The 12,996-nt window shown below is 50.9% G+C and overlaps 1 protein-coding gene across 4 annotated transcripts in view; it reads right to left on the bottom strand.

Annotated features, from left to right (window-relative positions):
• Positions 1-534: 534 nt before the first annotated feature.
• ECHDC3 (enoyl-CoA hydratase domain containing 3) overlaps positions 535-12,996 on the bottom strand; it is a 31,913-nt gene continuing 19,451 nt past the window's right edge. Inside the window, exons 5-6 of one of the 4 annotated variants that reach the window (XM_042991030.1) lie at positions 11,203-11,510; positions 535-1,246 (exon numbers count right to left, since the gene is read on the bottom strand). In XM_042991030.1, coding sequence (XP_042846964.1) covers positions 1,201-1,246; positions 11,203-11,510 — 354 coding nt within the window. In that variant the 3' untranslated portion in view covers positions 535-1,200. Of the gene's footprint in view, positions 1,247-4,158; positions 4,702-7,227; positions 7,298-7,544; positions 10,953-11,202; positions 11,511-12,996 lie in introns of those variants that run through there. The other 3 variants (XM_042991029.1, XM_042991031.1, XM_042991032.1) reach the window with 3 other exon arrangements.

Raw genomic sequence — 12,996 nt, 5'->3', positions numbered from 1 at the left:
TGCAGAGGGTACCTTGGCTATGAGTAGTCACCTGGACCCGGTTCATGCCCTTCCCACCACAGCCTGCACCCAGGGACCAGCAGAGACAGGTGTGATGGTTCCTGCCATTTTGGCCCAGGGGGAAGAACGCTGGTGGCTGTGTTGGCTGTGGAGCTTACCGGGAGGTCGGCTGCCCCTGGACTTCTGCCTCTGCCTGTTCCTGCTTGTCTCCCACAGCTGTTCATCTGAAGGCTCTTCCTGAATACCTGGTGCACACGACATTCCCCTCACAGTCTGCCTCCCACAGAGCATATCCTGGGCGCCTGTGACTATTGTAATTTTTTGAGTGTGGTACTATGTACACGTGTTTAAAAACGGCAACACGGGGCGCCTGGGTGGCTCAGTCGGTTAGGCGGCCGACTTCGGCTCAGGTCATGATCTCGCGGTCCGTGAGTTCTAGCCCTGAGTCGGGCTCTGTGCTGACAGCTCAGAGCCTGGAGCCTGCTTCATATTCTGTGTCTTCCTCTCTCTGACCCTCCCCTGTTCATGCTCTGTCTCTCCCTGTCTTAAAAATAAATAAACGTTAAAAAAAAAAATTAAAAACGGCAACACATGTGAACAGTACAAAAGGGTATGCAGTGCAAAAGTGAGTCTCTCTCACCCTGACCCCAGTCCCCCTCCCCGCGGGTGTTCTCCCCAGAGGCAAACACCATTATCCGTTTTGAGTGTACCTTTCCAGGGCTGGGCTGTACATATACAAACACAGATACCGTGAGGGTTAATTTTATGTGTCCGCCCGGCTGGACCACAGGATGCCCAAGTAGCTGGTTAAACATTAATTCTGGAGGGCGGCTGTGAGGGTTCCGGGAAGACCTCGGCATTTGAATTGGTAGACTGAGTAAAGTGGACTGCCCTCCCCAGATGGGCGGAACTCATCCAATCAGTTGAGGGCGTGAGCGGAACAAAAAGCAGGAGGCAGGGAAGGTTCTCTCACGTCCTGCGTGACTGCAGGAACCCGGACAATCCGTCTTCTCCTGCCCTGAGAAGCTCCTGCTTCAGGCCTTCGGACGTGGCTCTCCGCCCGTGAACTTCATCACCAGCTCTAGGCCTGCCGGCTCTTCAGTTTGCCCACTGCAGACGGTGGGACCCACTCAGATGCCACAAGGGCATGAGCCAGTTCCTCATGATTCATCTCTTTCTAAAGATCTCTGTCCAACTGTCCTACTCGTTCTGGTTCTCAGAGAACCCTAATGCAGCTGCGTTATCACTGTAAAAAAAAGAGAGAACTTTTTATTTTGAAAATAATTCCAGATTTACCTGAGAGTTTCAAAGATAGCGCGGGGCTCCTTCTAGCAGCTTCCTCCCATGTTCACATCTTACACCACCACATCCACCACAGCTGGGAAATTAACAGGGGTGTATACTGTCGGCCCAACTACAGATCAAAGCCCGATGACGCCAGTTTTCTACTCCTTGTCCTGGACGACGCGGGTTCCACTTTGCACCCACCAGACTTTGTAGCTTTCATTCTCCCTTCCAGCAGAGGTCCTGGAATGACCACACTTGTGGACTCCAGCCAGTTCTGCTCCTTATATTCTGTTCCAGCATAAATAACACCCTGGCTCACCGTTGTTCATAAAGCTTTTTCTGAATTTCTCATTCTTTCCTGAGGGTACAGGGGGTGGCCATTTTCTAAAGTTTCATGTCGCACTAAATTTCTCTTACCCCAAGAGCACATCAATGCACCCTTTGCACTGCCCTTTGGTCAGCAGTGATGACCTAAACAGATTCACGCTGCTCCAATGCCCTCTGGCCTCTCAGGACAGCCTTCCACGTGTCCGTGATGTCCGATGTCAGACATATGAGTTTCAATGAATCTCTTGGACACATCCCTCCAGAGGCTTCTGTTCTCCTTCGGTTGGGGCTGGTTCCCCTCCAGGCCTCCTGCCCGGCCGTCACATTGGGACTCCCCTTTGCTGTCATTCTTAGATCTCCCTTGGCCCCTCTCCTAGGTTGGTATCTTAGCCTGGGCTTCCTGTAGAAAGCACTGCCCAAGCCCCAGCTTGGCAAGCAGGTGATTTACTTTGGAAAGTGATCCTGGGAGGAGGGGTAGAGGCATGAAACAGAGGAGGGAAGCTATGAAGTATGTTGTTGTGAGATCAAAGAAAGCACGTATGTTGGTCTCAGCCCTTGTTCCTGGCGCATAGCTCCCGAGACCCTTGTAATTTCCCGATAACAGCACTAGGAGCGTCTTTTGTTCTAATATTTGGTGTTAGAGCCTGGTTCCTGACACAGAGCTCCTAAATCCCCTGGAATTTCCTGGATGATAGCAGTGTATTTTGTTTGAATGAGGCCACTCTGGGGTTCACTTCAAAATAGTCTGCGGATGGGGGTAGTGAGTATGGGACAGAGCATACAAGATTGGCCATGGATATGTTATCCATCGATAATTGTTATAAAGATATTTTTAATGTTTATTTTTGAGAGAGAGAGAGGGGGGGGACACAGAATCTGAAGCAGGCTCCAGGCTCTGAGTTCTCAGCACACAGTCCCTTGCAGGGCTCAAACCCACAAACTGTGAGATCATGATCTGAGCCAAAGTCGGACGTTTAACCGACTGAGCCACCTGGGTGCCCCGGTAATTGTTAGAAATCTGGGTAATAATTGTTAAAGCTGAGTACGTGGTAGTGTGTGACACTTTTCTCTCAACTTTTCCATGTGTTTGAGATTGTTCATAATTAAAAACCTTTTTAAAAAGTGTGCCCTTCCTGGTTAGATTCACATATCTGGTGGTAGGGAAGGTGGAGGAGGGCATGTGGACCTCGACATTGTTGACATGAGTGGTGGGAACTTCAGACGTCTCCAAGTGCTTCCCTATGCCATCATCATGTTAAGACGGTGCATGTGAGGGGAGAAGTAAACAGTCCATCAAGGAAACTGGACGCCTGCTTTCAACACTTGCTAGTTCCAGACTTTTCCAAGGCAGACTTGTCATTCATGGTGAGACTGTGTCGCCCCTAAGGACTAAGTCCTGGTGATTATTTCACCCACAAGCTTTCCATGATTTATTTTAAAAAGAAACAGAATCAAACCTGAAATATGTCTTTAAGGAAATGGAGGAGCATGATGCTGGAGGGTGAGCCATTCATTAAAGCCTGGACATTTGTCTAAGTTCTCTGCACGTGCCCCGGGGCGGCTGTTAGCGCAGGAGGGGTATCTCGGTGGGCCTACCTGAGCTCTTTCCTGCTGCAAAGATGGATGGTTTCTAAGTGGAACCTCTTCTCACAGTAACCAGGCATGATATTGAGTAAAATAACGGTCAGAAAGAACATCACCAGGTCCTTAATGAGAAGCAGTTGACAAAAGAATTATTCTAATGTTCATCAAAAAGCCAATAAATGTCAAGGAAGGGACTGGAGAGGAGCAGCTCATAAATTCTTTCTCGAGGGACCTCTGGAGGGGACTTTGGGGACAACACACCTGCTCTGCCTTTTTCCTGAACATTGCTAAAGAAACTTCCAGAGAACTTGGAACATTTATGGGGGCTTACCCTCATCGTTTCGAGGGGACGTCAATAGGGAGGCCATCCCACTCTTGGTCAGAGGATCCTGCTTTTGGTACCAGTACTGGGTAGGTCTGTTCCTCTTCAGTCATGTAGACACCGTGTGTGTGATGTCACAACTTGTGAGGTAACTGAGAACTGAGATCCCTTCCAGCTTGAAAAGTCAAAGCTTTATGCAGATGATCCTATCAAAATGGATTCTCCTCTTGATTCCTATAATCGACGTTGCCAGTGGGGCTCATTCAGCAGCCTCTCCCATTGCTTCATTGTAACATGTGTTCTGTTGCTAAATCTTGGTCTCACTTTTTTGTTAGGGGAAGGGGACGCTCACTGAGAGGCCAGTGTCAATCTGCCTCTTGACTTAGTTCAGTATTCTCCCAAAGGCAGACCCTGAATCAAGGACTTACGTGAAGGTTGTTTATTTGGAAAGTGATGGCAGGATCCCAAGTGAGGGTGTGGGAAAAGGGAAGGCAGGGAAGGAGAGAGCTGGTAAAGTCTTCGTGAACTGACGGGTCGGTGCTGTGGATGATGGGGTTCAGCCCTGCCGGGCCCTTTTGAGAACACACAGACCCATATCTCAGCGTTGTTTCCTCAGTCAACCGGGGGGGGGGGGGGGTGGTGGCATTTATCCATAGGCTCCTGTCTCCTGCTGCTCCAGGGGTGTCCCTGGTTGGCCTGCTGAAGGCCGAGCCAGCTGGTGGAATGCCAAAAATCACTCCCAAAGAGGCAGAGAGAAGTGCCTGAGGGTGTGTCTTAGCTCAGGCCGCTACAACAAAATACCACAGACTGGGGGGCCTAGGGGAAGAGATTTATTTCCTTACAGTTCTGGGGGCTGACAGTCCACAATCAGGTGTCGGCAGGTTTGGTTTCTCTGGAGGTGTCTATCTGCTGCTGGCGGGCGACTGCCTTCTTGCTGTATCTACGTATGGCTTTTCCTCTGTGCGTGCACATCCCTTGTATGTCTCTCTCCTCTCCTAAGGACACTGGTCTTATGGGAGTAGGGTTCCATCCTGGCGACTTCCTTTAACCTTACTCTTCAGAGGCCCTTCCTCCAAATGCAGTCGCGTTGGGGAGCAGGCCTTCAACGGAGGAAGTTGGTGGGAACAGAATTCAGTCCATGACAGGGGGAAGCGCTTACCTGTGGAAACTGCCCACTGCACCTGCAGGCGTAATGGGGGTGGGACAGGGGGATATGGAGTTATGGGGTAAGTGGTCAACAGTATTGCTACGCATACATTAATTGAACCCTCCTAACCAGTTAGGAGGTGGGTGTTACTGTCACCCCTCATAACCACCAAGACCTTCAGACTCAAAGAGGTTGAACAGCTAGTGATAGGGGTGAGCTCAGAGGTAACTCAGCTCTCTGATTCTTGTACCGTGATAACTGTTTCGTACTTGAATGCTAACATGTTCATGATTTAGACTAAGTTCACGGAGGGTCGCAATTGTCTTATGCTTAGAACAAAACAAACCCATCCCATAGTGCCTAGCATAGGGCTTTGCAATTAAGTAGACACTTCATAAATACAAGCATTGATGTTTTAAAAATCACCTCTTGCCTATTTCTTTTGGAAATAGATCCAGAAAAAAAAGAAAATCAATGCAACTAAAAGGAAGTTAAATCTGTTTTCATGGGAACGTGGTAACCTTGGGGAGACTGGTCACACCCACACTGAGGAAGGGTGTGATGGTCCTTGTGTGGGGAGGGGGAGGGGCACAACCGTTGAGCCTGGCACCTGTCCACCCCCATTGGAATGGGGAGGGGTTGCTGATACAGGAACTGAGGGGCCTTTGGAAACGTCATTGGTAAAAACTGGACAGACTGGCTATCTTAAAGGATAATTATCAAATGATCACAGTAAAAACTTCGACGACAGTAACAAATGAGACAATTTTGGCTTAAGGTTCAAATCAGCATATTAACCAATCTGATAGATTCTATCAAGTGCCCATCTATTAGATATCTTCACCCCTTGCCAACCAACCACATATGGTATATGCCTCTCTGGAATGTTTTATCACCAGAAGTGTTAGCATTTGGAGACTAAAACATGCTTCAGCAATGCCTTTAAAGAAAGAAAACAGGCTTTACAGAACCCCTGGGACTGACTGCATCGAAGCAGAGCAACACGACGCCCGAGTACCGACCTACATTTACACAGAGATGCTCACCGGCTTTGCCAGATCTACAAAGAAAACAGTGATTTAGTTCGTGTTCTGCTCAGTTATTTCACTTCCCAAAACTGATGGAGAAAATGTGAACTGAGGATTTTTTAAAAGCCCGTCTGTATCATGTAGCCTGTGCGGGGGAACTGTACCCCTGGTAACATTTAACTGGACCTAGCGGATCTTCCCGAAGGCCTGCTCTGTGCTGAGCAGTGCCTAGCCTCTGAGGATCCAAATGCCCAGTAAAGACTAACTGTGCTCCTGCAGGAATGCACACCTTTGCGGGGCGGGGGGGGGGGGGGGGGGGGGGGGGGGGAGTAGGGAGGTGGGGGGGTTGGAGAGGGTGGGACACTCGACTAGGAATTAACAAGAAATAATTTAGGGGTGCCTGGGTGGCTCAATCGGTTAAGTGTCCAGCTTCAGCTCAGGTCACGATCTCACAATTTGTGGGTTCGAGCCCCACATGGGGCTCTGTGCTGACAGCTCAGAGCCTGGAGCCTGCCTTGGATTGTGGCTCCCTCTCTCTCTGCCCCTCCCCCACTCATGCACTCGAGCTCTCAAAAATAAACATTAAAAAAAAAAAAGAAATAATTTAACGTGGTTCCCACCCCACAGAAGTTATCTGCTGAGTGATGCAGTGTAGTGGGGGCAGTAAAAGAGGGGGCAGGAGAGTCGCATGGTGTGGCAGTCACAAGCCCGTGGCCCCACAACTGGACCCGCTGCGTTTCACAACCCAGGTGCCCTGTACGGGACACATGATGCAGAGAGGTCTTTGAAATTCTCAGACCACATTTCCTTAATCAGTTTTACAAAGTGAAAGTTTTGACCAGAACCTGCCCCTTCCTAGCTGGGTGATAGTGGGCAAGTCACTTAATAACTTCGTATTTTGGTTTCTTGTCTGTCCAACGGCATTCATAAGGCCTACTTCCTAGAGATTTTTGTGAGGATTCATGTGCTAACATCTGCAAAATGCTTAAGATGGTGCCTGGTGCAGAGCAATCACTACGTAAATTTAAGTGTTGACGGGCTCTAGATCGCATTCCCCTCAGGCTGATACATTTTTTTTCTTTTTCTGAATTTCTAGAAGTTTCTAAAACTGGCAATTATCATGTTTTGGTTAGGTGAATATTGAAAACAAACAACATAAAGAAGAAAGCGGTCTTAAATGTGAAAAAAAAAATGTGCAAATTGGTTTTAGAGTCTGTGCTTAAACATCCCTGGTCGTGACAGGGAGACCCGAAGGGACTGTAAATCACTAAGGATGTCAGAAGACTGCCACACGGGGAGTATAAACCTCATAACGCTGGATTTGCCAGCCCACACCTTCCTTCCCTCGCTCCCCCTTTCCGTATGGAAGGGCCACCTCTCCTACACCAGGGAACCAGAGGGGGCTGGGCCAGCTCATCCAGGAGACCCTGTAGGCACAGAATAGGTAGCCTGCCAGCTTTCCATGGGCCTCTCTTTGGGACCTGAACAATAAACTTGGGGCTCCAAAATATAAAAGAGAAACCCTTGCAAGATCGAAATTTAATATTTTATTAGCTGTAACACGTCAACTTCAAGAATGTTTAACTTCCAGAATCTTGATGACTGCCAAGAAATAATCATCGTTAGTCAAATATTTAAAAATAATTTATAAAGCAAATCGTTTAGCTCCTTTCCCTAAATAGAAGCATTATATTTAGTGTGGAATATGGATATATTTCAGATTTTTTTTTAATGTTTATTTTATTTTTGAGAACAAGCACGTGAGCAGGGGAGGGGTGGAGAGAGAGGGACACAGAGGATCCGAAGCAGGCTCTGAGCTGACAGCAGAGAGCCCAATGCGGGGCTCGAATTCATGAACCGTGAGATCACGACCTGAGCCGTAGTTCAGATGCGTAACTGAGCCACCCAGGCGCCCCTATTTCTGATGTTTAATGTGATATGGGGTGGGGCTCCCAAAGGCATGAGCACCGAGGGCCTACAAAGGCCCAAAAACCTGCCTGCCTGGATGGTTTCGAGAGGCTCCTGGAAGAGGCTGTTGACATCCCTCTCGGAGCCAGCGGTGACTGCCCGGAACTTCACCACAGCACCTGCACTGCTTTGACCGTTAAAATACAGATACAGCTGGAGACAGATGGGTCACCTCCACCTGCGTGCAGTCAGCTCATACATTTTACTGCGCAGCAGAATCACTTGGAAACCCCCTTTTTTTTTCTTTTAATACATATTTTTGGGCCCCGGGAGTCTGCATTTGTGATTCAGTAGCTCTGATGAGGAGCCCGGGAATCTGCATTTGAAGACCCAGGTCATCCACAGGCCACACTTTGGAAACGCGACTCTTAGTGCCATGGGTTTTCAGAAGGAGAAGAAAGTGGAGGGCGGGGCTGGCTGAATAAGGCACCCAGACAAAATTCAGGGTAAGAGCCAATTTTGGGGAGATGTGCCTCAGGGCGGGTCTTCCTAGTTGACCACATCTTTAGAAGGTTTGGATGTGGCCCCCACAGCTCTGAATATCTGTAATGGAGTTGTTGGTCTCAGATGTGCTCAGGTGTTTCCAGTGTGTACTACTCCTCCAGGTAAAATGCCCATCTTCTCCATTTGAAAAAGAGCATTTTCTTTGAGCAAAAGCGGCCTGTTTCAAATTTCGTAGCGAGTTCCCAAATCCCGGCATTGTAGAATCCGGAATGTCACAAGGAAGAGGACAAGAGTGTCCGATGGTGTCATTGTTACAGACACGCCCTCTTGAGCGGCGAAAGCAGTTTTGTCACCTGCACCTGCCACACGGCTAGTTCCGTGGCAGACCTGGGGCCAGGATGCTGTTTGCGTTCAGATCCCTGCTTTTCCCGTATCTCCTCCTGGAAGCGAAACTGCGTTGCCTTGGCTGTGGCATTTCCGACTGGTGGTCAGTGTGTGCGGGCTGGAACAGGAACCTTTCCAGGATGTCGGGAGGAACACAGTGCGGTGGTCAGGCGCACGGCCTTCAGAAGCCCACGGACCCAAAGCCACACACGGGCCTGACTTTGGCAAATGCCAGAACTTCCCAGAGCCTCCTGCACACCAGGGGGCTGGTAAGAACTGCCTCACTGGGCTGCTCGCAGGAACTGAGGAATTGAGGCTCATGAAATCAGCACTGGTTCCCGAACGGCAGCTACCCCGAGTTCACTGCAGTAGAGCAAACGGTGTCCCTCCTGTGCTTGTATTCTCTGGGGCTCAAGCCGGCCTCTGGAGTGCTCGCTCACCCCGAGCTGGAGTGGATACCGGTTCCCGTGCCTGAACTGTAGGGACGCGGTTGGCTGGGCTGAGCCCAGCAGGGCTCCCCGAGAAGTGCGCGGTACAGAGGGAAAGACGACACCCACTAGGCTTTCCAAAAGCGAACATCGTGTGTGGCTATCAGAACAATCTCATTCAGCGTCCCAGTGGAGGGAAGCAGAGATGCAAACTAACCCCGGATTTAGATTTTCCTGGGGATGAATTCTATGACTTCAGAGGGTGGGGGCAGATCTTCCTTCTGGGTTATTTTCTCCACAGGCGAGTGTTAAGATCTATAGCTGGTCCCTGAGTGCACTGGGAAGCCAGCCGAGAGCCCCGGGGATCTCACAGTTTTGGAGGATGGTGCAAGTTCATACAGACCCTGGAAACTTAACTTTGTATTTGCATTGGCCAGACGGGTGTGTGAGGGGAGGCCTTGTCACTTTCTCTGAGGCCCGGAACCTTTCTCACACCCTGTCCCCTACACTGTGTGATCCAGTAACTGTGAAATAATGACTTCCACGGCAGGCCACCTGGGCAGGAAGGTAGCGGAGGGGCCCCGGCGACAGCCCTGTTTCTGAGCAGACGGTGACAGCCCGGTCCTTCACAATCTAGTCCAGAACTTCAGCCAGCTCTGTATTAGCTTCGTAGGGAAAACTCCGTCAGGGGTCTGCCAAAATTCGCAGCTGATGTCTGTTGTGCACGGGCAAGTTGCATAGCAGGGAGTGTGTGGCCCGTTCCCTTGCTTCGGAAAGCCACCGTGGGGCAGGGAAGTCCTCTCCCTGGCCGGCCTCACACCAGCCCGGACGCTCCGCAGGAGGTGGCGCGGCCAGAGGGAAAGGGCCTCCGGTGTTGCTTCAGGCAGGCAGAGTCTGGAACCCTCACCCTACCCCGTGTCCACTGTCTGACCTGGCACGAAGCGGGCCTTGACAACACATCTGTGGGACGGGAATAACTAGCACCTGCTCTACTGGGTTCCGAACGAAGACGGAACACGAGTGTGCGGATGGCACTTAGCACCTCCCAGGCGGCCAGGACGCGGGGACCTCTGCTCATGAGGACCATCTTACTAACGAGTTCCTCCTTTCTAAGAAAACGCTTTTTTTTTTTTTTAACCTTTCTAAACTCAGGCAAAGCAAAAACAAAAATGTCAATCTCAGTAGGAATCTGTGAAAGCATGAGGGGGCATCCTTCCCAACACACTCGAGCCTGAATGAGAGCCTCGGGTTTGAGCCACATGGTTCTCTATTTCTGTCACAGCACCGACCGCATTTATGGCCACCTTCCACTCCTAGGGAAGATAAGTTGGCTTTTTAAAAAAGATAAGATCCTTGGTAAAAGCTTGAGGACAAGAGACTTAGAGCGTTTCTTAGGCGGTGTTGGACCAGAAGCCAGAAAAGAAATTCGTTTAGGTCCTAATTCGAATGCTCAGCTGGGGGGCTCGAACGCCTGGGGCTGGTTTTATTGCCTACCAGAGGCTGGGCAGGGTTTGGAAACGTGTCCAGAGCGGGTGTTGTCTGGTGGGCAGGCCATGTGCTCCGTGTCCCTCCCGTGTCTCCCCGGGGTCTTTATCCCCAGCTCTAGCGCAGGACCCTGGTTTCAGGGTGTTGGATAGCCAGGACGCGCGCTCCAGGAACACCAGGCCTCTGACGTACGCCCACGAGTGTGGGCACCCAAAGAAAGAGGTCAGGGATTTTTTTTTTCTTTCTTTTCTCAGACGGCTTACAGTCTGGTTGGGAAGATAAAATTACCAGTCTCTCTAAATATGTAATCTTTCTAAATCATAGAAGATTAGTTCAAAGCCATAGGCGTGATTATTTCTCAGTGGAATCAAGAAGGTTTTCAGCGTGGAGAATCTTGGGGAGATTTGAAATGTCTCGCTGCTCTCGGGCGGACAGAAGGGCCTCGCCTCAGGGGACGCTTCTGGAAGCGGAATTAGGTTGGCATCCTTCTTTCACGCCTCGCGTGTCCTCGCCTTCCCCCGCATCCGGTGACCCCTCACCTGTGGTCCCTGTGAAGGAGTACGTCAAGTACGAGCTTTCCGCCAGAGCCGGCCGGCACAGGTCCCAACCTCCGCTCCATTCGATTCCCCACCGCATCCCTTCCCCCGCGGAATCACGGCTTTTCACACAGACCACAAGCGACAAAACCATTATAAGATACAGCGGGCTGTCTCTTCTACGGTCACCAGGCAGCAGCGGTGTCTGGGCCTCAGAAGGTGGGGGGTGGGGGGTGCAGGACTCCCCCTCCGTTTCACTTACTGTGACCAGATGGGTTTTCTCTTCTGGATGAAGGCCTTGATCCCCTCCTGCCCATCCCTCAGGGCCACGTTGTCCACCATGGTCTGGGAGGTGAGGTAGTAGGCTGTTCTAAGGTCCTGGGGCAGCTGCTTGTAGAAGGTGGCCTTGCCCAAAGACACCACAGGACGGCTCAAGGAGGCAATCTTCTTTGCGATTCTCATGGTCTCTTCCTCCAGCTGCTCTTCTGGCACTACTTTGCTGAGCAGCCCGTGCAGCAAGGCCTCCTGAGCGGAAATGGGCTCCCCAGTAAAAAGCATTTCTAAGGCAACCTGAGGGAGGAGACGTGTGCGTTATTAAGGCACGCTGCTTGTGACCCTCTCCGTCCCACCCTACTTCCCTACAACCTCAGCCCCGTTTTCTGCTTCCTCAAATCACACGTGGTCCATAGACCTGACGTCTGCCAGGTCACCCAGCATCTTTCCGGGAGCAAGGAGAATACAGGTGCCCGGGAAAGGGGGGGACTCTCCGTGTTCTCTTGCTCCTTCCCTAGATTGGATCTCCCAGCCCCTGGCGAGCCAGGAGCTTCCCTCTGCCTCCTTCAAGGGCCAGGCATGGGGCAGCGGCCACATCTGATGCGAGGAAGGTGACACTACTGAACCGGTGAGGCCCAGGCTTCCCACAGACCAACGTGGTGGCTGCTTTCCAGAAGGAGAAAGATGTTCAGGGATCCTTCACCTCGGTCTGATTGAAAGAGCAGCCTCCCAAAACCACAGCAGGAGGGATGGAAAGGGGACACCTTCCAGGGCAGGGGTGCAAGAGTCTTGTGTGAGGCGGCTTTTACCAATAGGTGAGGCCCCTGCACTGGCAAGACGCCCCTTCCTCCCTGGAGCCGCCGCCCACCCCCCCCCCCCCCTTCCCGGAAAAAGGGACCTAAGCTCCTTACTCTCTGTGGCTTCCTCCCTTCTGCGGCCTGCTGCTATTGTGCCTGACAAAGCCTGGCCTCTTGAAATTCAAATTGACCATTTAAAAGAGGGTTTTACGCAGGCAGGGAGGTGCCTTTTCTGTCCCTCCCCCTCTCACTCCCCCAAGGCCCTGCTATTTCTTGAACCTGCCAGGCGTGCTGTCACCTCAGGGTGCGGTTCCCTTGGCCTGCAGTGCTCTGTCCTCACATATCCTTACGACTGGTGCCCTCGTCCCCTTCGGGCCTCTGCTCACATGACATCTCGTCCAGCAGGCCCCCCATGACCATGCTGTCGAAACTGCAAATCAGACCCCAGCACCAACCCCCTTTCCGGCTGTATTTTTATCCTTTGTACTTCTGCTATCTAACACACTATACATTTGACACATTTGTTTTGTTTATTGTATTATCCCCTTTCCTAGCGTGGAAACTCCACCAGGTGAGAGTTTTTTGTTTTTTGTTTTTAATGTTTGTTTATTTTTGAGAGAGAGAGCGTGAGCAGGGGAGGGGCAGAGAGAGAGAGGGAGACACAGAATCTGAAACAGCTCCAGGCTCCGAGCTGTCAGCACAGAGCCCGACCGTGGGGCTCAAACTCACAAACTGTGAGTGAGATCATGACCTGAGCCGGACGCCCAACAGACTGAGCCACCCAAGTGCCCCTGAGGTTTTTTTTTTGTTTTGTTTTGTTTTTAGCTGCTCTGTTTATTTCTGTACTGCCAGCACCAGAAAGGGCACTTTGCATCTAGTAGGCAGCTTACTAAATATTTGCTGATGAGTGATTTGAGGGATGGATGGATGAAGGCAGACGGCACAGCAGAAATGATGTTCCAATTCTTTTAGAGGTTTGGACAGAG

The sequence above is a fragment of the Panthera tigris genome, chromosome B4 (assembly GCF_018350195.1).
Source record: "Panthera tigris isolate Pti1 chromosome B4, P.tigris_Pti1_mat1.1, whole genome shotgun sequence".
Classification (NCBI taxonomy): domain Eukaryota; kingdom Metazoa; phylum Chordata; class Mammalia; order Carnivora; family Felidae; genus Panthera; species Panthera tigris.
Note: the sequence above shows the minus strand (reverse complement) of the source record. Positions and strands in the feature narration are given on the sequence as shown.